At 45.8% G+C, this 24,722-nt stretch overlaps 2 protein-coding genes across 17 annotated transcripts in view; one reads left to right on the top strand and one right to left on the bottom strand.

The window, feature by feature from the left end:
* The window catches only part of EIF4ENIF1 (eukaryotic translation initiation factor 4E nuclear import factor 1), a 44,867-nt gene extending 27,742 nt beyond the window's left edge, over window positions 1-17,125 (bottom strand). For all 4 annotated transcript variants that reach the window (XM_044444395.1, XM_044444396.1, XM_044444397.1 and 1 more), the window contains exons 1-7: window positions 16,985-17,125; window positions 15,703-15,818; window positions 14,578-14,651; window positions 11,067-11,194; window positions 9,819-10,114; window positions 9,034-9,235; window positions 6,593-6,765 (exon numbers count right to left, since the gene is read on the bottom strand). In XM_044444395.1, coding sequence (XP_044300330.1) covers window positions 6,593-6,765; window positions 9,034-9,235; window positions 9,819-10,114; window positions 11,067-11,194; window positions 14,578-14,651; window positions 15,703-15,801 — 972 coding nt within the window. In that variant the 5' untranslated portion in view covers window positions 15,802-15,818; window positions 16,985-17,125. The remainder of the gene's footprint in view (window positions 1-6,592; window positions 6,766-9,033; window positions 9,236-9,818; window positions 10,115-11,066; window positions 11,195-14,577; window positions 14,652-15,702; window positions 15,819-16,984) is intronic.
* Window positions 17,126-17,487: 362 nt separating this feature from the next.
* SFI1 (SFI1 centrin binding protein) overlaps window positions 17,488-24,722 on the top strand; it is a 41,762-nt gene continuing 34,527 nt past the window's right edge. For 5 of the 13 annotated variants that reach the window (XM_044444382.1, XM_044444381.1, XM_044444379.1 and 2 more), the window contains exons 1-2: window positions 17,734-17,919; window positions 20,767-20,871. In XM_044444382.1, coding sequence (XP_044300317.1) covers window positions 20,849-20,871 — 23 coding nt within the window. In that variant the 5' untranslated portion in view covers window positions 17,734-17,919; window positions 20,767-20,848. Of the gene's footprint in view, window positions 17,702-17,728; window positions 17,920-18,016; window positions 18,699-20,766; window positions 20,872-24,722 lie in introns of those variants that run through there. The other 8 variants (XR_006416107.1, XM_044444373.1, XM_044444374.1 and 5 more) reach the window with 7 other exon arrangements.

Genomic DNA, 24,722 nt, shown 5'->3' with positions numbered 1-24,722 from the left:
GTACTACTTAACTTATCTGAAGTTCATACACAGGCATGCAATTGAAGATTAAGGTGATGATTCTATTCACATTTGTCTGGAGGTAATTAAAGAAGGTTTTCCTGCATGAACAGGCATAACCAGTGAATCTACAACTATCCATAGAAAAGGGCTGGACATTATTGGACCATCACATGATGGAAATTGTTTGATCATGGTTTGGTAGGAAAACTGAACCTCTTTCAAAGGTCAGGATCTGGGAGGCATCCAGTAGTAGAAGACCCATACAGGCTGTATGGAGGGCGCTGGTAAAAGTCCCCCCTTAACTGTAGCACCTAATGATTTGCTAAGTCCTGGTGTAATTTGGCAGGAGCACCACCATGCATACAAGGTGTGAGTCATTTATAACAATTAGTGTGCGTTTTGTGTATGTGTGTTTTCATACACAAAAAGCAACCTTTAAACGCAATGTGTTGGTATTGTCACGGTCCAGCTTCATAACCTTTAAAATTTAGGTTTAATGCATGTCTACTATGTTAACATTTCCTTTTAAGCCAGGTAATTTAGAGACCTACAAGAAGAAAACTAGTTAGCCATCCTGGAAAAAAGATTCCCATAACACACTGAATTGCCATGAAGCTTTCAATTACCATTAAAAAAAGTACAGAAGTTTCTCATAAGACAAGTGGAGAGCACCAGAAGAGACTAGAATAACATTTTAAGATTAGCATCACATCATAGCTTCAGACACTTAGCCACAAAAAATTATCTCAGACACAGATGATTCAGAAAAATTGAAAAATTAACATAATTCTAAATTCTGTGGTAGCGGCTCTGCATTGACAGAAGTTTTGGCAAGCACACTCTTAAAGTGATGGGCAAAGATATCTTATGGTCCCTAGACAGTGTCTGTGCTGTGACCCCATGCCTGAGGCTCCTTCCCCACTCCTTCCACTGCTGGTGTGAAAAGTTCCATGACACCTGCTTCAAGACAGTAGGAAAATCAAACTCTCAAATTGTTTAGTGGATGTCCCAGGGACAGGAAGGAGAGAGGACCAGCGATACAGTGGAGAGATTTCAAGCTTGGCCTCCTAAATTAAATTATGGTGGGCTAATAAATTTGTATCTCCTTATTCAATAACACAGCATCTACAATAGAAGCCCTTCTCATTTAAGGCTACACCCTAAATGCCAGCACAACACAGTGTTTACAATCAACATAGTCACTGCTTAGGCTTGGGAGAATCCACCCAGGAGAAAGACTAACACTGCTGTGACTGGTAGCCACCAAGGAGGAATCTCCCAAAGGCCAAGGCACATTATTGGCCACATAACACAAACAGTAACGGATTCCTCTCTTTGATGATTACATTTACCCCTTCCAGATACAACTGAGATTTAGCATTGGCATCAACCATTAATAACAACCCTTATTAAATGCCACACTGGATGTGATGACACTTTCAGTCAGGGGAGCCTAGTGCCAATAATCTAAAGGCATTATACAACTACTCTTCCCCTTTTTCCCTTAATGGTTTTTCCATAGTGTGAGGAAAGACAGAAGTATCCTGTCTTTTCTCCAAGGGTCCATCTAGTCCAGTATGCCATCTATTATGTGAGCAGAATTCTGGACTAAAGGAGCCTTTGGCCTGATACAGCATTCTGAGCAGTGCGGGGAAGACTTGCGAGCAAGGGTGTCTAGTAAAACATTTCGCCTGGGTGCACACTCTGACCCTGCCCTCCAAATTTCTTTGAATGAATCCTCTACCGCGTTCTGAGAAGTTCCATGACTGTACAATAAAAGCCTCACTGCAAAACACCTAACAGTATTAAATATTGTTATTATGAACTAGTGTAGTTTTAGAAACCTGTTAGAATTAGTAAAGATAAAAAGTAGCTGATCAAAACTGCTAAATACTGAAGGGTCAGTTCCACAAAGTAGGGTCACTTTGTGCCACCATCACCTAGTTTTATATTGAAACCGGCTTCACTGAACACAAAAGGAAGGTTCAGTAAAGGTTGACATGCCCCTCTATGCACCATGTCTAGATCAAACTTGCCAGAGCTACACTTAGAAGCCATGTTTTACAGAGATCCAGAAAGGATGAGCAAAGCCCAGTACTGTGAACAGTCAACACAGTATCTATTATAACAGTGCAAAATTAGTTCAGTAGCATTAAATGCAACACTAATGAAAAGAGGTTGCCTCTGTGCAATATCCCACAGCAATTCTAATTTAGCAAGCCCAAATTTTCATGTTCTCTTCTAACATGCCAGCATTTGCCAAGTCCTTATAATACAAACCCAACACTGGTGTAAGACATTCTAATTTGAGGCCATGGAAGTTTGCAGGACATTTTAGTAAATAAGTCTAGCAAAAAAGGGCCGCTTAAAAGGGAAGGAGGGGATCTGGTAACTGATGTAAGGGTACAGATACGATTATTTTGTTTCTGTATTCTTCCCAAAGCAGGTTGAGGGAGATGCGCCTGGGATGCCAGATGAGGTTGGGATTATGGGGGCACATCTCACAGTCACTCCCCTAGATGTTAAGGAACTCCTCAGGGCCCTAGATGTTATGAAGGTGCCAGGTCCTGATGGATCACACTTGAGTGTACACTGGGAATTGGCAGGCGCACTCTCATATCCTTTGGCCTCAATTTTTGAGGCCTTATGGAAAATCGGAGATGTTCTGGAGGATTGAAGGGTGGCATCACTGGCCCCAATCTTCAAAAAGGTTAGCAGAGGGGACAAGAAAAATTACAGGCAGTTAGCCTTGCATCCATTCTGAGAAAGATGATGTAACATTCCTAATAGGGCAAGTCCTAGAAACCCTAGATAGGGAAGGGATCTTGGCAGCCATCCAACACAGCTTCCACACAAAAAACGTTCTTGGCAGATGAATCTTGTGGAGTTCTATGACAAGATGCAGTGGAGATAGAGGATGTGGTTTACCTGGATTTCGGTAGGGTCTTTGACAAGGTTCTGTGTGATATCCTAGTCAAGAAAGTAATGAGCTGCTAGACAAACTGATGCACTGTCCAATGGATCAGGATATGGTTGACCGGACCACAAGCAGAGGGGAGTCATCAGGATGGCAGCCGGTGATGAGACAAGTCCCCCAGAGCTCAGTTCTGGGACTGATTCTCTTCAACCTTTATCAATGACCTGGAGGAGGGGGTGACCAGTATGCCAACCAAATTCGTAAATGATACCACAGTGAGGATGCTGGACACAACAGAGGAGCAGGCAGTCCAGATCCAAACATCTGGACAGACTGTGGAAGTGGGTGGGAGAAAACAAGATGGTGTTCAATACAGATAAGCGCAAAATCTTGTACTTGGGAATCAGTAATAATTGCCATAGGTACAGGATGGGGGGACAAGTTGCTAAAGAGTGGCACTTGTGCAAGAGATCTTGGGGTACTTGTCAACACAGGCTAAACATGAGTCAGCAGTGTGATTCGGCAGTTAAGAAGGTTGGATGTAGAGAGAGAGGTGTGAATTCCAGATTCAGAGAGGTGCTGCTCTATAAGACTCCAGTGTACCCACAACAGGAGTATTGTGTCCAGTTCTGGGCTCCACGTTACATAAGGGACATAGCACGGTTGGATTTCAGCAAGGCCTTTGACACAAGTGCTGCATGATATCCTGGTTTTTTTGGGGGGGATAGACCAATGCACTGTCTGATGGATTAGGGGCTGGTTGATGGACTGAAAGCAAGAGGATAACTATTAGTGGGGAATCATCGGGATGGTGGATGGAGATGAGTACAGTCCCCCAGGGCTCTGCCCTGGGACCAATCCTGTTCAATCTTTTCATCAATGATCTGGAAGAGAGGATGATCAAATTCGCAGACGATACTAAAATGGAGGCAATGGCTACAACTGAGGAGCAGGTAATCTGGATCCAGAAGGATCTGGACAGATTGACAAAGTGGGCAAGGCAACACAGGATGGCATTCAATGCGAATAAGTGCAAGGTCTTGCATTTGGGGCATAGGAATGTGTGTCTTGAGTACAGGCTGGGGACAAGTGGCTGGAGAGTAGGACTTGTGAACAGAATCTTGGGGTACTGGTCAACTACAAGATAAACATGAGTCAGCAGTGTGACACGGTGGCCAAGAGGGCAAACACCACCCTTGGCTGCATAGTCAGAAGTGTGGCTTCTAGATCGAGAGAGGTATTACTGCCACTCTATACCACTCTGGTGCACCTGCAACTGGAGTACTGTGTTCAGTTCTGGGCTCTGCATTACAGGAAGGATATAGCCAGGTTAGAATGGTGCAGCATAGGGCCACAAGGATGGTGGCCAGATTGCAGGGAAAGCCATGAGGCGAGACTGAGGGAACTGGGCCTTTTCAGCCTGGAGGAGAGGAGACTCAGAGGGGATCTGTTGGCAACATTTAGGTAGGTGAGGGGGTTTCAGACTGAGGTAGATAGAGACCTGTTTTCCCCCATGGAGGAGGGCAGGACACATTCCAATGGAGCAAAGCTCAGGGACAAGGAAGCCAGGAAGTACTTTCTAACAGTTAGGAGCCCAAGGGTTTGGAATGGGCTTCCATGGGAGGTGGTTGAAGTCCCAATGGTGAGGATGATCAAGGATAGGGTGGACATGGCACATGGTAGGCATGTCGTGAGTGAAGCTGGCTGGAGCCACGGGTCAGACTAAATGGCCTGGGAGGCTCCTTCTGACTTACTCTGCTTCTATGTTTCAATCAATCAGTTCATTGCAGGGTCACAAGGATGGTACCTTGATTGAGGGGTGTGCCATATGAGCTGAGAGTGAGGGAACTGGGACTTTTCAGCTTGGAAAAGGGGAGACTGAGGGATCTTATTGTGACATACAGGTATTTGAAGGGGTGTCACAAGGTAGAGGGTCATGACTTGTTCTCCCCTGTGGTGGAGGGAACAATGTGGCCCAATGGGGCAAAGTTAAAGGAACTGGTTTTCAGGTTGGATGTCAGGAAGTACTTCCTGATGGTTAGGACCCCTAGGATATGGAATGGGCTTCCACAGGAGGTGGTGGAGGCCTCATCAGTGAGGATATTCAAAGAAAAATTGGACACCCACATGTTGAGCATTATATGAGTAGAGCCACCTTGTGCCAGGGGTCAGACTAGATGGCCCAGGAGGTGCCTTCTGACTTTCTGTGTTTCTATGCTTTGTAAAGGCTGCTGTGCTTCAGGGTATTTCTTGTTCCTAATTTTAGTTAGCCACCTTGATCCCCCATTAGAACATGCCTTTCTCAAGGTGCTTTTCACTCATGCTACAAGTAGGGAATGAGACTACTGTTATAGCACCGTTTCCCTCAATGACAGCCAGATAGAGATGCAAACATCCAACTAGAATAGGGCTCCCTGGACTTCTTTCCCATGCTTAGTTCTAACCAGGAAGTGAAACAAGCCGAGCTGAACTTCACAAATGCTTGCCAACACCACTATATTGCTTCTCTGTGCAAAGCATGCAATCCATTGCACAAACAATGCAACGTCCACAAATCCCAGGTGCAGAAGCCTAACTCCCACTTGCACAGCAGGCATGTGAGTAGCAAGAGGCACGTGCACATGCTGGCCTTGCAGACTCATTTGGACTCACTTTCTGCCAGGCACTCATGCAAACGCTTGGTGTATGGCAGGTGCAGGGCAGAGAGAAAGCAAGCCAGAGTGCAGGGAGTTCAGCCAAGGAAATCCAACAGCTTCCCAGTCCCAAATCAGATTTCTCACACATACCTAGTGCCAACCTTCTTCAGATTTCAGTGCCAGGCCAAAACATTTGTTTGCCTTAACATTTTAACTTGGAAATTTTGCATAGTTTTTATTATGTATTTATTGTCCATCAACATGGCATCATTTGAAGAACAGTTTAAAAATATCTCAATTATTAACTTGGTAAAATAAAAACCCACAGGGAAAGGCATCCCTATGCTCGTCTGATTTTCTTTCTCAGGAGTCACTCTATACTGAGGCTAGTATGCATGACCAGTCCTCACTGGACCATTTCTGCCTCCCCCCACTTTAGTAGTCCTATTTTGGCTACATTCCTAATGTCACACACCACCTGAATACACTATGTGAAGGAACCTAGCAGTTTCTATGGAATAACTCTGATCCAGCACTAGCTAAAGATACTCAAAGGAAAAGCTTCCTCAGTGTTCACTCTACTCTCTAGGGTATTTCCAAACATTTAGCCAAGACTGAATGTAAACTATTCTCTTAAAATAGATGGGATATTTATAGAATATTGGAGTATAGGTGTTCTTTCAACAGTCAGCTGAGGACCTCTTATTTAAGATATTTATATCCCACCTTTCCATATAAGAGGACCTGCAAGGTTGTCCCACACAGGACAGTCCAGCATATGTGTTTCCTTCTCCAGACTAGTGAGGAATGGTGAAAAAAATGAAGTGATGAGTTGCTTCTGCAAATGGAATTCCAGTGATTCACGTAAGCCAGAGAAACAAGATTTTAGAACATTCACTTTTCACTTCAGCCAACAGACGTGTCCAAGTCTTTGAGAGAGCTTTAAGACAGATGACAAGCTGCTTTCTGTTGCCAGAGGTGGCATATATTAATTTAAGATGGCACCCACTATAGCAAAGATTGTTTTAACACTCACCGAAGCCAAACCTGGAACACTTTTATCCAGGTTGAAGAACTCATTGAAATCAAACTCTCCTGGAGCAGGTTCTGGCAGCACCACTTCCCTTGGGTCTTCTTGATCTGCTGATCTCTCCGGAACAGCCGCCTGCAGCTCTTCCTCCTCTGCTACTCCACCATTGCATTCTACTCCTTAGATAAATAAAACCAAAGTTAATCCAGACATGAACATTTTCAGAAGTTGCTGAAGCCCATTCCTTGACACCCATGATATAACAACTTTGAGTGTTGTTAAAGTTCAGAGAGCATTTCACTAAAGTTACATTCAATAGGCATTACTGCAAGATGTATTCCAGGGCAATGTTAAGGTTTCAGATGAATCAAGAACTCTAGTGGTGCATTAAACAAGACTAGCAACATTTGGCTGTTAACAATTTTATTTATATTGAAAAGGCCCATAATGCACAATAATCGACAAATTAATGCACTCTGTACAAAGCATCCCCTTCGTGGATCACTGCCTTGCCATGGCGAAGGGGCTTGCGTAGCACAATGAAGCTATGAGCAGTGCCGTGCAGGGGCACCCAAGACGGACAGGTCATACCAGAGAGCTCTGACAAAACATGATCCACTGGAGGAGGAAATGGCAACCCACTCCAGTGCCCTTGCCATGAAAACCCCATGGACAGTTAAAGGGCAAAACGATTCAGGTCAGAAGGTGTCCAGTGTGCTACTGGGAAGAGCAGAGGACTAGTACTAGTAGCACCAGAAAGAATGAAGCGACTGGGTCAAAGCCGAAAGGGCACCCAGTTGCGGATGTATCTGGTGGTGAAAGGAGAGTCCGATGCTGCAAAGACCTATACTCCATAGGAACCTGGAATGTAAGATCTATGAACCAAGGTGAGCTGGACATGATCAAACATGAAATGACAAGACTGAACATCAACATTTTAGGAATCAGTGAACTAAAATGGACAGGAATGGGTGAATTTAATTCAGATGACCATCAGGTATACTACTGCAGGCAAGAATCCCTCAGAAGAAATGGAGTAGCCTTCATAGTCAATAAAAGAGTAGGAAAAGCAGTACTGGGATACCATCTCTAAAATGACAGAATGATCCCAGTTCGAATCCAAGGCAAACCATTCAACATCACAGCAGTCCAAGTCTATGCCCCAACCACTGGTGCTGAAGTTGACCAGTTCCATGAAGGCCTACAACACCTTCTAGAATTAACACCCAAAAATGATGTCCTTACCATCATGGGGGATTGCAATGCTAAAGTAGGAAGCCAAAAGATAACTGGAATAACAGGCAAGTTTGCCCTTGGAGTACAAAATGAAGCAGGGCATAGGCTGGTAGAATTTTGTCAAGAGAATATGATGGTCATAGCAAACACTCTTTTCCAACAACCCAAGAGACAACTCTACACATGGACATCACCAGACAGTCAACACAGAAATCAGACTGACTATGTGCTCTACAGCCAAAGATGGAGAAGCTCTGTCCAGTCAGTAAAAACTAGACCAGGAGCTGACTGTGGCTCAGATCATGAGCTTCTGGTTGCAAAATTGAAGAAAGTAGGGAAAAGCACTAGGCCACTCAGGTATGACCTAAATCATATCCCTGATGAATATACAGTAGAGGTGACAAATAGATTTAAGGAATTAGATCTGATAGACAGAGTGCCCGAAGAACTACGGACGGAGGTTCGCAACATTGTACAAGAGGTAGCAACTAAAACCATCCCAAAGAAAAAGAAATGCAAGAAAGCAAAATGGCTGTATGAGGAAGCTTTAAAAATAGCTGAGGAAAGAAGGGACGCAAAAGACAAAGGAGAAAGAGAAAGATACACGCAATTGATTGCAGAATTCCAGAGAATAGCTAAAAGAGATAAGAATGCTATCTTAAATGAACAGTGTAAAGAAATAGAAGAAAACAATAGAATAGGGAAGACTAGAGATCTCTTCAAGAAAATTGGAGGTATGAAGGGAATTATTTCATGCAAAGATGGGCATGATAAAGGACAAAAATGGCAGGGACCTAACAGAGGCAGAAGAAATTAAGAAGGAGTGGCAAGATTACACAGAAGAACTGTACAGCACTGTAGAAACCATAACATGCTCTGAATCACACAGTCATCTGACCAGTCAGTTTGGGCAAAAATCTGCACACTGTAGAAGCAGCACAGTGTTGTTTGCCATATGAAACCAGCCACTCTCTCATGCATGCATACGCGCCCTAACCTCGCTCCAGAGAAACAAGCCAGGTTATATCTGGCTAGATCTCTGAACTAGAACAGAGGCATTTCAGTCTAGTCTCACTTCCAACATCTATGCATCATTACTAACATCCAGTGGTCAATATTAGAAAAAGACAGGAGCAGACAATAAAGGACTACTTATTCCAGAAATACAGAAAATTCCCATCAGGGCCCAAGATGCCAGGTTTCAGAGTTACCTTCTTTCAGAGAAGCTGTGCGCCTTCTTGTCCGTTTTCGTCCTTTATGTTCTTCCTCTAGGATCTTGTCATCAAATCCAGTAAGTTCAATGGTTTCTGACTGACTTGTAGGGCCAGCAGAAAACCATTCTGGTTCTTCCTCTGTATAAGAGTCATTCCTTCGGCGCTCTCCAAAGACACGCTTGCTGTCTCCATACTCTCTCTAAGGTTTTAAGGGATAATATAGGGAAAAGTTGGGGAGTCCACAAATATCAAGTTCCTATGCAATTCTTTTTTTGGCATAGGAAAACTTTGTAGAATATATTTTTGGCAAGGGGATACATTCTGAAAGAGGCAGAGTATCACCTAACTGTCTGTGAAAGCAATGTATTTTCTATTAATAACTGACAGCAATTATTCAACAGAAAAATCCATACAACAAAACTCATACAAGCCGACATAAAAACAGCCTGCACTGCCAAAGGTGCCTCCAGCCAAGCAGTTTGACTCCAGGAATGACTATCCAAAAGTCATCAAGAAACTTATTATGTTATTCCTGTTTAGTGGAAACCAACACGCCTCAAGATGGGATTTGACTTGGGTATCAATCCGGGAACAAAAGCTCCCAATTTTTTTTAGTGCAACTGTGCTGCCTAACAGCGTTAACATGTCACACAATCCATCTTACTTGAGGCCACAAGCATTTGCAACATTCTCATACCTGCAAAGTAGTTTCCCGTCTCTACCTCAAAGAAGTCTATCAAAAATAAGCCATAGCTACATTCTTGTTTGTTTTAAGCACTAACCCTGAAACGCTTGTCTTTGTACTCCCTGTCACGGTCTCTGTCCCTTGCATCTCTTGGATCTCGCGAGTCTTTTTCACCACCTCGGTGGTCTTTATCAAAGTTCCGTGCAGAGATTATCCTCCCACTGCCAATCCTACGTCCACCAATGACTCGGACACAGTCATTTTCTTTTTCCAGTGGGCTCCCTGCTCGACGTGAGCTTACAGCTGCAGTCACATGACAGCCCCCTCCAAAGCTTCGTCTTTGTGGACTTAGCACCACATCCAAGTCATCTTCTTTTACTCGTTCCTTAGGATCTATACATTTAAAAAGAAACAGTCACATGCTGAGAATGAGTGAACTTAAGGAGTTGCTATCTGAGTGTCATTCCTCTTCATTTGTACACATGAATTGCATAGCAGTTTGACTTGTAAGAATGCAGATCTCTTATTTTAAGACATCAAGATTCCGCAATATAGAAATACGGTTTGTAGGTTACACGGGGCTACCCTTGAAGACTGTTCAAAAATTACATCTTGTCCAAACTGCAGCAGTCAGATTAATAGCTGGGACCAAACGGTCTGAACATACAACACCAGTTCTTGTCCAGCTCGGAAGCCTATATGCTTCCAAGCACAATTCAAGGTGTTGGTTTTAATCTATAAAGCCCTGAATGGCTTGGGAAAACAATAACTGATGGGATACCTGTCCTGACAATCTGAGCCCTACACTCTGATCTGGGGTCTTCTTCCTATTGCAGGCTCCAGGAGACAACAAGAAAGAGGGCCTTCTCTGACACCCACCCTGTTTGGAAAGAAGCTCCACAATGAGGCCTGCTTGGCACCAACATTGCCGTTTTCCAAGGTTAGGTTAAAACTTAATTAGTCCTAGTTTTGTTAGAATTGTTTTTGATGTTTAAATTAACATTTTTGTATACTAGAATTTTATAAACTGCTTTTAAATGTGTATATTTGAATTCTATTGCCTTTTTATCATACTTATCAAGATTTTTTGTATATTTAAGAAATTGTTGTGAACCACCCAGAGAGCTTTGGCTACAGAAGTAAAATAATAATTCAATCATTAGAATAGATGTTATTACAGATTAATTCTAAGCAAATTTTATTAAGTGAAAAGCAAGCATGCTCCTTTCTTCCTTCTGAAGCATATGTATAGCTCAAAAAACTAAATTCTGTTAAGCAATCTCTGAATAGGCAACTTAAGGCCTATTGAGTGGATTTGGACTTACATACTCTGCAATGCACTCACCTACTATCCTGCGCATGAGCAAAGTCCGATCTGAATCCAAGTCTTTCTTGAGCACTTCCACTGGTGAAGTTCTTCCAGAATTTGGATACAGTGATGCATGCCATTTTTCAGGATCCCAAACTCCGTCACTATAATGTAAAGTCACATATTTGCCATAATCAATAAACTTAATAATTCTGTGACCAATGATGAGTAGAAGCAATTATTCAGAGCTGGTACTGAAATCTCTTTACAAGAGCTACACTAGGCAATTCCATTCAGCTTTAAATAGTGTTTCCAATTCAAAATTTCTGTCATTAGGATCTGGTTCATGTCTGCCTGCCCTCTTTTTAGGAGACATTGCAACATTTTTCAAAATCATCAGGCTCCAAGATACTAAGGTGAACAATTATGATTTGAAATATGTGTAAAAGGCTGCAATCCTATACCCTTTTATTTGCATCCTACCAGTCCTGCCTGCTCAGTAGAGACTTTAAAAAGCAATGACTTATACTGTGGGCACTTCAAGATTATATGGCCTCAACAGGTTGATGAGAAGAGTTGAATAGCTTACTGGATATCCTGGTCTACCAAAGGGAATCTTTATCTTAGGAAAACTGGTAACTTCTGATACATGTTACTGGACTTCTGCCCTTGTGCAGATAGTCTCCAACATACAGAGGTTAATATACTTCATGGTGGCACAAACTTAATAGCAGCCTTAGTGTCATCAGGCAGCATCCTAGTCAATGCTAGCACAACTAACTTTCCACAGAAACTCTGCTTTAAGCTGGGGTTGCTTACACCAGTGGAGCATATTTTACTTTAAGAACAGTGTTGGATACGCCCATCACTACTCAACCTAGAATCTCAGGGAATCATTGGATAGTTCAAAAGTATGAATAATGCTGTGAAATATTCCTAACTTTCCCATTAAAAAGTCTGAACACACCTGAAAAGTTCTTACTTGGGGAGTACCCAGTGCTGTCACAGTGCCAATACTGCATTGCTATAAACAACCCTAGTGTAACACCACCAGCACCAATCTGACTGCTGCTTCCCCCTACACTCAGACAATTCCCCTTTGCTTAGGAAGCACTAATGATGTACTAGTTCTGTGATATCCCAACATAATTAGCACTGTGACAGAACTGGATGCAGTCCTATATTTTTATACAATTCCCTCAATAAATCACCAGAAGGCAAAATGTCAAAACAGGTGTCTCTCCTGAATCTCAATCATGATGTTGCAGCTCAGGTTAAGTTTATAGAGTTGTCCTTATCACAACCCTGAAAGATACACAATGGAAGCTCTGTCAAGTTCAAAGATGAAACATGCATGTAGTATGCCTATTGTATTAAATTATTTGGTCTCCAGGTGCCCTTGGATGGGACCGATTATCTGGATCCATTTCAATTGGGGTTCAGGCCTGGTTTTGGGATGGGAACCACTTTAGTCTCCCTGTACGATGACATACTCTGAGAGACAGCAGAGGTGTGACTCTGTTAGTATTCCCAAACCTCTGCAGCTTTCCAAGGTATCCATGCGGAATGACTGAGTTGGGAGTAGGAGGCATTGAGTTGCAGTGATTCCACTCCTACTTGGAAAGCAAGTTCCAGAAGTTGGTGCTTGAAGGACAATGCTCTGTTCCTTGGGCTCTCCAGTATGGGGTTCCTCAGGGGTCATCTTGCCCTGCATCTCATTCAGTATCAGGAGTTTTGGAGGATGTTGCCTTCAATATGCTGATGACACACAGTTCTCCTTTTCATCTTCAGCAGGTGAGGCTGCGAATGTACTAAAATGGTGCCTTGCTGTGACAGTAAACTAGATGAAGGCTAACAAACTGAAGCTCAATCCTGAGAAGACGGAGACATTTTTAGTGGGTGGTTCTTCTAACCAGATAGAGGGAGTTCTACCTGTTCTAGATGGGTTGCATTCCCCTTGAAGGAGTAGGTTCATACTTTGGGGCTGTTCCCTGAGTCATCTTTCTCACTGTAGGTCCAGGTGGCATCAGTGGTTTGGAGTGCTGTCAACCAGCTTCGGCTGGTGGCTCAGCTATGACCCTATCTGAACAGAGAAAGCCTGCTATAGGTAGTCCTTGCTCTAGTAATCTTGAAACTAAATTACTGCAATGCACTCTGTGTGGGGCTGCCCTTGAAGAGAATTCAGAGGCTACAGTTTGTGCAAAATGTGGCAGGCAGATTAATAACAGGTACCAGACATTAACACAAATTCTGGCTTACTTGGATTAGCTACCTATATGCTTCCAAGCCCAATTCAGGGTGCTGGTTTTGACCTGTAAAGCACTTAATGGCTTGGGGCCACAATATCTGACTGCATACCTCTCTACCCACAATCTGCTTGGACACTACAATCGGGTTCTGTGGCCTGCCTCCAACTACCACCTCCAAGGGAGGACTGGTTGGTGGCACAAAGGAAAGGGGTCTTTTCAGTGGTAGCCCCCCAGTTATGGAACGACCTCCCCACTGAGGCCTGCTTAGTGCCAACCTTAGTAACTTTTCTGTACCTGATAAATAACCTGGTGATAGAGGGCAGTCTTACATTAGTTTTTGGGGTTGTTAGCTGCTTAAAAAGACTACTTGATCAGTTCATATACACTATTGCAATTTCTATAAGCGTTTTAATTGGTTTTAGATTTTGTATGACAACTTTTAATGATGTTTTAATGTTGTTTGCATTTTGTACTATAGTTTTATACATTATAAACCACCCAGCCACCTCCAACTATTGGGCAGTTTGTTTGTTTGTTTGTTTATTTAGGGAACTTCTAAGCCGCCCCATGCGCTGAAGCCTCAGGGCGGCTCACAAACCATAAATAAATAGAATACAATAAAACTATATAAATTAACAATATAAATTAATTATAATTATAATTAAGCTGCCCATCTCAGTACCACCAGATTAAGTTACAGTGGGTTTTATCCAATGCTGTTCTTAGTCCCATTTATCTCAGTGGTTTTTCTAACTTTAAATACAATGCATATTAGTGTACATTCAGCTATGGTGCCTTGATAATTTCTTAAATGTTTAAAACATTATCATAAGCAATCTTGGGCAGGTAGTTTAACAAGCTGTAACCAGCATAACTTCCAAGTGCTGCGAAGTAAAGTTACAGCAATGGACACCTCCAAGCAGCTGCATTTACATCAAACCCTGTTGAATTTAACATTCATGAATTCACAAACAATTTAAGCTAGGGACAAATGTGCTATATGGCCTCCCACCGCCACCAAGCTCCTCCATTAATGTGCCAGTTTTGGCATTTTGATCCCAGCCTGTAGGAAATCAGTTTCTTTTTATGTCTCAACTTGTTAGGAAGTTGCCTAACTCAACATTAAACCATGGCTCCTTATTTTGACATAACAAATTTAATTTAAACAAACTTAAGCACCAAAACTAGCGTACAGGGTAAGAAGTGAACACCACATTCATCAAACATGTATTCTCAGTTCAGCAAACTATGGACCCATGGAATCTCACAAACAACTTAGTTATACTTAATAGAAATACCTGTCATATTTTTCAGAAAGACATGATGGCCTCTGTTTTGAGTGGGGATGCTCTTTAATATCCAGAAGTTCTTCCTAGAGAAAGGAAAGTTATAGTATTCTCAAATAAACATACAGGAGAATTCAGAGCAGACTGGCACCATGCAACTAGCAAGAAAGCTTCCCTAATGTTTCTTTCTGACTAGAAAGGAATATTTAAGAAATAAAAATCACTCTTTCATTATTATTATTATTATTATTATTATTATTATTATTATTACTATTATTATTATAACATTTCTATGCCACCCCTTGCCGAAGCCTTGGGGCGGCTTACAACACAATAAGATACATTCAAATACAATAGAACATGAAGGATTACATTTGTTGAAGATAAAAGTGTTAAGAATAATGGCAAAATTATTCTGTACACAAGTTAAATGAAAGAATAAAAGATCCCTGACAAATCAACATGGGAGAGTGTCTTGTGCAAGAGAGATCAGTACAATCGCAAGCAGCAACAAGATCTACTGCTACTGAGTTACACAACTGTCCTGTTGAAAGTCCACTGACTTTCAAGGGAATTTACTTAACAACTGTGTATCTTTAGTTATTTTATATTCCTTAATTGACTAGCCACATTGTATTGTACAGGTGTTCCCTCAGTATTCTTACAAAGCTAAATAGGACTATCACCCATTCATGCAATTTCCCAAGTTACTTTTAATCATGTTCACTTCTTTCTAGTTTTGATGATTATTTCATCTTCCAACTTCTTCTGAAGATGAACTGTTTTTGATGGCATTACTTTTAATTGTTGTCAAGATATGGTTCCAATGCAGACAGATATGCCTGCATTTAATTTGAAAAATTAGATGTTTAAAATAAAAATATTTTACCGTACAACAGCAGAACCAGCTCAATATTCAAATATTTACATCAGGTTTGGTAGCAGATCTCTACTAGGTTGTTTGGCATGCTTGCTCCTAAAATGTGTTGCCATTAAGTGGATATTTTATGTAACCTTACAAATATAAAGTTAGGGTTTCATTGTATGCTCATTTGCAAAAATACGAAAGTATTTTTTGTGGTGTCTCAGACACCCTAGTAACAGCTTTATACTATCACCACTTTAGAAGCCGCTTACTTTTGTGTAGCGATGAGGGAATTTCATTGCACTGATTCTGTTAATGTCAAGCACCGTATCGCCATTCACAGCTTCTGTCAACACCCCTCTTTTATCCATAATCGCTTGATATAAACCTGATTAAGAACAGAAACAGAGCGTTCTACTTAATATACAATTTAGCTGACAACATTGTGCAATTAAGTACTGCTTGCCACATATTTGTGTACTTGGTGGAACTTTTGTAGGTATGTACAAAGATCTCAGATCTTAATTTTCCATGTTGTGGTGTTTCACAAAAGTTTCCATTCCTAGACCCCTGCAGCTTATTCCTAGTTTAGTCATATATATAGGAAAAAGAAAAAAACCCTGCATAAAAACAGGTTCCCTTCTTTCTGGGCAAAAGTGAATGAGGAAAACTATACCAACATCAACCAGGTCATCAAAGGGAGAGAGGTGGGGCAGGCCATCATAGCCTTCAAAGGCAGCCTGCTCCCAAGCAACAGGGAGGTAACAAGCCTTGGGGGGGACGGGGGGCGGGGGCGGCACTAGCTCCAGGGCACAGCACGTTCTGCATGCATAAGGTCCCAGGTGTGAACCTCAGCATCACTAAGGAAGACAAGGTATCAGAGTCGTGGGGAAGTCCGAATAAACAATACTGAGCAGGAAGAATGGCCTGACACGAGCAAAAGGCAACAGCGCTCGCCAGCAGACGAAGATCCCTCCTACCCCCCGGTGTGGATGAGACACCCACACCGGCCGTAGCAGGGCGCAACCCGCCTTCAGTTCCAGCTGCGTCGAAAGCGGCCGCTCCAGCGGAGAGCCCATCGCGGCGACTCTTCCGGCCCGCCTCGCGCGACGACGGGCCGACGCGCACAGGGAGCTCCCCCGCCCGAGGGGCAGCCCACCTCGCCACCGGCCGCGGCGGCACCGCCTCCTCCGCCACCCACCCGCCGTTCTCCGGCAGATGATGGCTGGAAGGGTGGCGAAAGCGACGCGACAAACGGGCAGGGGGCCAGCGAAGCCCGCCTCGCAACGGCTCTCAGCCGCGTCCCCCGGGGGGCCGCAGGGGCCGCTCCCCCGCTGCGAGGGCCGGCCCACCTGGCAGGGATGTCGTGAGGCTAACCGGCGCGCTCCGGGGACAAACACGCGGAGAGGGGAAGTTGTGACGGCGCGGCCCGCCTAGCCCGGCACAGCGGGGCCTCCGCCAGAGGCCGCTCCCCGGCGGGGCTCGGGGGGAGAAGGAGCCTCCTCGGCCACCAGGCCCCCGTCCACTCGCCCGGTGACTCAGCGGATGCCTCACCTTGGCCAGGCCGTGGGCTGCCGCGCCGCACCGCGCTGTCTCCGCCGGGGCTCGCTTCACGCGCTGGCTGGAGGCCGGCTCCCCGGCGCAGCGCGCACTCCGCTGCCCGCCCGCCCGGCTTGGCCTGCCCTCTGGCCACCTTCCCGCCCCTTCACCCAGGAGCGGCGGCGGCGGCGGCGGCGCGCCGGCGGCTCCCGTTGCTGCTCCGGCGCTCCCTCGCCTTCCCTCGGGTTCGCCGCCGCTGCTCGCCGCTTTCCACGCTAGGGACCCGCACGGCCGGGCCTGGCAGGGCCTTCCTCAGAACCGCTCCTCCTCCTCCTCCTCCTCCTCAGCCGCCGTAACCGGGGCCTTCGCTGCCCGCCCCTCCCCCTTTAATAGCCACGGCGCATGCGCGAAGCACGCGCTGCTCGTCAGACTCGTTCGCCATTCGACCGCGCGCGCGCGCAGCTCGTTGGCAGAGAGCCTTTGGCGCCCGCGGTCGCCTGCCCGGAAAGGATCGCGCGTCGACCGCCGCTCGCACGCGCCAGAAGGCTGCCGCCTTCCGCCGATCTCCGCGCGCGCGGGGCGCGTACACCAGAGACAGACCTTTTGGGCGGCGGGCCGCGGAGCGCGAGGGGTGCGGAAGGGTCTTTCAGGCGCTTGTGCAGGCAGCCTCGCCACACTCGGCTGTCCGCCCCCTCCCTCCCTCCCTCCCTGGCGGCGGCAGCGAGCGCCCCGGTAAGTGCACGGTGCGCTGCCGCGGGATCGGGCCGCGCCGCGCCTTCGCGAGCCAGCAGCTTTCCCCCGGTCGGCGTCTTCAACGCCCATCACACGCTGGCCAGCATGGTGGGAGTTGTAGTCCGACCCCACCGGAGAGCCCGGGCTGAGGCTGTCCGGGGAACGCGGCCGTAGCCCCCGCTGGTTTTCCGGTCGGGCGGATGACGCGGCGCTTGACGGTTAGTTTGCTGCGTTGCTCGCCCTTGCCCCGCGCGAGAGGGGCGCTCCAGGCGGCTGCGCGTGAAGGCTGAGCTCCTGGGCCAGCGCGCCTTGAACGGCCCCGCTGACAAAGCGAAGAGCTGGGGCACGGCGGCGAGCACGGCGCGGGCCTGCCGGCGCCAGGACTTCGGCGTGGCGTGGGGCTTCGGCAGGCTAGGCCGAGAGAAGACCGGCCGTGCGCGCTGCGCTGGCTGCGGCATGCTGGGCTTGCGGGCCCTTTCCCGGTCTAGACCTGAACATCCCGGGGATAAGCCCCGTTGGATGCCGCAGGGCCCTGGCCCACAGACAGGCTGCTGTGCCCGCCAGGCTTCAGATTCCTTTGCACGATGCAAAGATGCTGGACACACCAGACATGCTGCCCTCCTTTCCAGCGCCTGGAAGAAACTCGAACCCTTATTAATTTTTGTATGGAGCTGTCGCATGGGCGGGCAATCAATCAACCAACCAACCAACAAACAAACCCTGCTTGACTGGGCAGAAGCTATCCAGTTGCCTTCAGCGGGGCCTGCTTCTGTGTGTAGGAAAGGTCCGTGACTGATCCAGGATAAAGTTCCTGTGATCTTCCTCTTAAGGGTGCATACTTGGGAGTAAGTTCTGCTGAACTTGTACATCTGTGGGATGTACATAGTGGAAGACTGTGAGCACTCATGTACACAAACCTGCACACAGAGTGCAATCAGCCGGAGTTTATTTCTCAGAGATAACACACAATAATACCATGGACTGTTGCTGAAGATGGGTATTTCTTTTTCACCTTCTCTGTGTGTAGTGCAAAGTGGTATTCCTAATATTAAGAAGCAACGATGCAAAAGAGCAGTATTTGGTTTTCATTCCAGGCTCTGATCTTATATATGTGCTTTACATATAAGCAAGCAATCTAGTGCCTTTCTGGTGTGTTGGACTACAGCTCCCAGCATCCCCCAGACACCCAATGCCTTTGACACAGGCTGCTTCATCCTCCCAGTCCAAGGCACAGCCTTCAGCCCCTGTTGTGGCAACCTGGCCTGTGCTGCTGCGCTGACCTGAGAAAGGCAGCTTTGTTTGGGGCTGTGTTTTCGCTCTGGTGGTGTCAGCAGCTCTGCAGGAGGCAAGCTGAAGGGCAGGCTCTGCAGCTGTGTCCCATAGCTGTGTGGGCAGTGGAGCAGTGCTCAGCTGTGAGAAGAGGGGAGGCAGGTCCAGGCTGCCAGGGACTGCAGAGCACCACCTATCTCGTCTTGGCATCAGTTGCCCACACTGGAAGGGGAAAGGCATCCTGTTCATGATTACATTCTGGTTCCTTGCTCTTCTTCAGCCTTCCTCATGCTGGCGCTGTCCCGATGTGCTGGATTGCAGCTCCCAGCATCCCCAGCCAGCATGACCAGTGATAGCTAGGGAATGATGGCTATTGTAGTGCAGCACATTTAGAGGATCGCTGGGCTGGGCAAGCCTATTTTTCTTTCTTGGTTATTCTGCTGTTGGTGATTCAGAATTGCCTCCTACAGACTTCTAGATCCTGAAAGGCCCACAGTGGCCCTGACTGCACATTTGCTACAGGATTCCCCACAGGATCTGTATTCCTCAAGAGTAAGGGTTCCCACAAGATGAAAAGCCAAGCTCGTGGAAAATCCCAAACTTAAGTCGTGGGGTCCCTGCATATACCACAGCACACCCCGTTCAGCACAGTCTCCACCTATGGGTAGCATCCGCACAGGGGTGGTGCAACTGGTGCAAAGCTCTCCTTTCCAGTGTACTGGCCACGTCAGCCTACTGCAGCCTTCCTGGCCCACCATCCTCCAGATGTTTTAAACTACAGGTCCCACCTGGTTTCTCCAGGTGTTTGGAATTTATTTGGCCAGGGATGATGAGAGCTGAATTTCAAAACAGGCCAGCTCCAGGTTGAAGAAGGCTGGTTTGTGGCAGGAAAAAGAAAGCATTGTGGCATCTTAAAGACAAATTTATTCCTATCTGAGTGTTTATAGATTCATGTGAAGTGGCCTGTGGGCTATGAAAATGGATGCCTGAATGAATGTGTTGGTTCTAATGTGTCAAGATTCACACATGCTTTAAAAAGAGCAGGGGGAGTGTCACAACAGAGAGCTCCATTAAGTTGCACAGTGAAAGCACCCTTGTCTGAACATACCTCAGGTTGCATGGGTCCCTTTACAAAAGAGTTTGCCGTCTAAATGCAGACACGTGAAAACAACACAGCAAGGGAGTAGAATTTGATGCAGGGAAAAACCGTAGGCTATGGGAATGTTGCACACGCTGGGCTGCCTTTCCAGCTTTGCCTCTCCTGTGCTTGCAGTTGTGGGGATGGCATGTGGGTCTCGCTTTGAAGGGCGTGTGCTCCGAGAACTGTTTAATGCTTGGGTCCTCAAGCTACAGCCCATGGGCTGGATCCGGCCCACCACGCCCACTTATCCAGCCCGCCTGAGGTTTTGGACTCGCCGCGCACGCCGCCGCTGCCTACCTCGCCCCGCCCTGTGTGTGCCCACCACCCCCTCGCCACGCATGCAGGCAGGCGGCGACTTGCTCACGCTGAGCTCGTTTTGGACTTGCTCGGAGAAAGCGCTCTCCAGGCGATCAAGCCGCTGCCTTGCGTGCCCGCCCCGCCGCGCCTCACCCCTTCTCACTGCGCACCCCTGCCTCGCCTCGCCTCGCCCGTGCGCCCCACCTCCGCCTCACTGCGTGTGCGCCACCGGCACCATCTTGCCAGCCCGTGCCCACCACCTCTACCATTCCGCTGGCCCCCTGTTGGAAATATTTGATTAAAAGCCCCTGGTTTGATGGATTAAAAGAAAATAACAGTTCTTCTGTTTTGGTAAAAGCTTTTCCACCTGCTGCCTCAAGAGGCTCCACCAGAAAACGCTGCTTTGCATTGTACCACAGAGGAAGAAGACTGTTTATGCGATGGAGAAAAGGGCCAAGGGCAGGTGAGCATGCGCAGCGGACGAGCCTGCTCTAACAGCTCACTTGTGTCGCTGTCATTCGGCTGTTTTTTGGTCATCGCAGCTTTTTTGAGCAAGAAGTGCTGGGGGTCCAGAAGTCCCATCTTGTGGGGGCCGCTGCTGAGAAACTAATTAGATAGAACATAGGTGCCAAATCCACTGCTTCTGTCTGAACTAAAGAGTCCAAGACAGCAGACCTTGTTTTTGTATGTAAACCAGGACAGTAAAAACTCTTGTTCCGGAAATCTTTTCTTGCCCGACTGGGCTCCAGTTTTTCTGGTGTCTGTAAGCTGGGGGTTGTTTTGGCCTGGAGCTCCCATCCGTTTTCATCGCTGCCCGTGCTGGCTAAGTAGATGCAGGATGCAGGACAAAACACTCATAGGCAGCCCACCCCTGCTGTAAGTGCTGTTCCTGAGTACATCCCTTAGCCACACATTAGTGCAGCCTTCTCCAACCTGTTGTGTCCAGGTATGCTGGCCTATAATTCTCGGAATCCCCCAGTCAGTCCTAGTCTCACACATCTGGAGGATACCAGGTTGGGAAAGCTTGCACTAGTGTACAGCCAAGTAGATCTCAGGGTGGGCTACCCAGCTAAAGTTTCCGAGGTCTTTCTTTAAGCCGTGTAGATTAAAGCGTCCAGCAAGACTGCCACTGGGGCTGGACTGGGATTCTGGAGACCTGGTTCTAGTCCTTGCTTGGTCATAAAGCTCACTTAGTGATAGTGGGTTGAGACTTAACTTACTATTAGGAAGCTTTATTTTATTTAGGAACCTTCTATGCTGCCCCATTCGCTGAAGCCTCGGGGTGGCTCACAACAATAAATAATAATAACAATATAAAGTCAATATAAAACAATATAATTTGAGACAACCTGGCCAAAGATGTAAAATAAATACCTAATATTAGCAATTAAAATGACGTTTAAATAAAAAGGTCTTCACCTGGCGCCGAAAAATAACGACGGCGCCAGGTGGACCTCTCTGGGGAGCGCATTCCATAGATTGGGCACCACTTTGCAGGGTTGTTGTGAAGATAAAAATGGGGGAAGGATTATGGGACACTTTCGAAGAAGGATGGGATATAAATATAGCAAATAATCATAGAATGGTAGAGTTGGAAGGGGTCAGTAGGGCCATTTGGTCCAACCCCTGCCCAGTGCAGGATTCCAAGTTAAGGCATCAATAATTAAGGTTTTGGGAAGAGTAAAATATTTTCCATCCCAGAAACTTGGTGACCAGGGATGTGGGCTAAGGCAGCACATCCTGTATTAAGTGAATAAATTAATGATAATTTCCTAATTGCTGTTAAACATTTAGCAGTCAGCATAAGAAGATGCCGCAAGGCCAAAAACTTCTGTGAACCATTTCTGATGAAACAGGTTTTGCAAGTCTTGAAACAGCACAAAATCTTGCAAAGCGTGTATGCCAGGTTTGAATGAGGGACAGGCATATACAGCACAAATCCACTTTGACTCCTTTGAAAAAAGAAATGCCATCTTTCTTTGGGTTGCTAGTCTCGTCTGGTCACTAGACCATCTGTGATTTCATTGTGGCCAAACATTCAATGAAACCATGAAACAGCTTTCCTTCTACCTCTTCATCCAAGTCATGCCATGAGGGGAGCTGGCGAAGCCAGGGGTCAGACTAGATGGCCTGGGAGGCCTTCTGACTTGCTTTGTTTCTATGTTTCTAAGTCATTAAGATAAACGTGGAAGAGCACCAGTCCCTGGACTGAACCTTGCAGTGCCTGACCTGTTACCTCTCCCCAGTTTGAGAAGCTATCATTGGGAAGCACTTTCTGAATCTGATTCTGTAGCCGACTGTGGATGCACCAGATGGTTGTCCAACTAGCTCACTTTTAGCCAATTTGCTGATCAGAATGTCATGGGCCACTTTGTCATAAACTTAGCTGAAATCAAGATATATTATGTCCATAGTATTCCCACCATCCACAAGGGACATTACCTGATCAAAACATGAGATCAGGTTAGTCTGGCAAGCCTTTTTCTTGACAAATCCATGCTGGCTTCAAGTAATGACTTGGTTGTCTTCAAGGTGCTGATAGGCTGACGTCTCTATTATGTACTCCAGAATTTTCCCCGAGATTGATGTCAGACTAATTTGTCTGTGGCTGCCAGGATCCTCCTTTATGCGCTTCTTGAAGAGAGGGACAAAATTAGCCATGCTTCGGTCATCTGGCATTTCCCCGTCCTTCATGATTTCTTGTAGTGGTTCTGAGGGTTCTCCTGCCAGTTCCTTTATTACTCTAGGATGCAGCTAATCGGGCACTGGATACTTGAATTCATTCAAAGAGTTCAAATACCCTTAAATTGCTTTATTTATTTGTTTTTTTCCTTCTTAAAAATTATGACAGGAGGCTCTGCCTTCTATCATCCTCCAATAAAAACCTAAAGGAAAAGATGGTTCAGTGACTTAGTCACATCTCTAGAAACCTCAGATAATACTGTTAAAAGTTAGACTGATTTGCTGTGGTTATCAGAAATCTCAGTTTCAATATATGCTTGTGTTTATTTATTTATGCACATATTTATATGCTGCCTGTAACTGCCAAAAGGCCTTCCTAGGTGGCTTACAACCCCATATTAAAAATAAAACACACACACACACACACACACACACACACACACACACATCAACATGTTAAAACCTATCAAAACCAATTAAAAGAGTAAAATATCTATACAACAATAATATAAGCCCCCTGCATTCACAAAATTAAGTATTATTTTTTTAAAGTATGTGACTAAATAGTTCCTTCCCTGTGCAAGAGAAAATGTCAGAAAATGGCTTGGGGGGACCCAAGAAAGAAAGGCCGACAGAAAAAGAAAGAGACCCCTCGGAGGAGGAGGAAAGTTTCAAAAGTGGCCGAAACTTGGTTTTGGCCTCGTAAGGTGGCCTGACGGTATGGAGAGGGAATGCTGAGGAGGAGCCGCAGCGTGGCAATGCTGGTGGTGGTTGTTCCAGCGCAGCCTTCATTCCGCATGGCAAGGGGATGCCTTTATTACCCCAGGTGCACATTCTGTACTGTAATTTGCGCATGGATAGTCCAACCAACTTTGTAACCCTTTTGCAACATTATCAGAGTGTGCCTGGTCTAAAAAGTTGCCAAATTTCATTTCTCTACCTTTTACATTTTTTCTTTAAAAAAATTGCCCAAGGTCTCCATAAGAATTGCTGGACAGGTGACTTTGTGACCCCAAGCAAAGGGCCTCAAAAAGTTCAGTTCAGATCATCTGGGTCTTATTTCAAAGCTAGGATTCTAAGGGAAAGCCTCCAGTATACAGAATGCAATTCCACTGGGGGAAAGCTGGGCTGTGAAAGTTATGCCAAGAAACGCCAACGGGCAACCTAGGGTTAGCAGCTTTTCTCAGTTTGCATAGCCTTGGGAAGAATTAAAATATAAATTGCTTGCTGTTTGTTGAGACTCATGCTTAGGCTTATTTAACAGAACAAAGGTTATTAAGATTTTGCATTTTATAACCTCAGGCACTTTCTCGTGGGGCTATAAAGTGACATCTCTTGGGTTTAAAAAATGCAGGATGTTCTATAGCTTTAATACTATTTTTTCTTTCACAATAGAACAATATTTGTGTTTGTAGGATGGCACTTTTCTGTTTCTTTCCCTCAGCAACCTTCTATAGCACCCGCCAGAGCCTGTTGCTGTGGGTTGAGGAACCATTAGGAATGGTGTGCAATTGGGTGGAGCGGGAGTCTGCAGATGAATGGGGGAGTTGACAGAATGCTGCCTTCCCCATATGAATGCAAGAGCCACTTATGATCTCAACCCTATGCTCACAATCATACTTAAAAGTTAAA

The sequence above is a fragment of the Varanus komodoensis genome, unplaced genomic scaffold (assembly GCF_004798865.1).
Source record: "Varanus komodoensis strain SLA01 unplaced genomic scaffold, ASM479886v1 scaffold44_3, whole genome shotgun sequence".
In the NCBI taxonomy this organism is placed as follows: domain Eukaryota; kingdom Metazoa; phylum Chordata; class Lepidosauria; order Squamata; family Varanidae; genus Varanus; species Varanus komodoensis.
The sequence above is the reverse complement of the archived record's forward strand: the minus strand, read 5'-3'. Positions and strand labels throughout refer to the sequence as shown.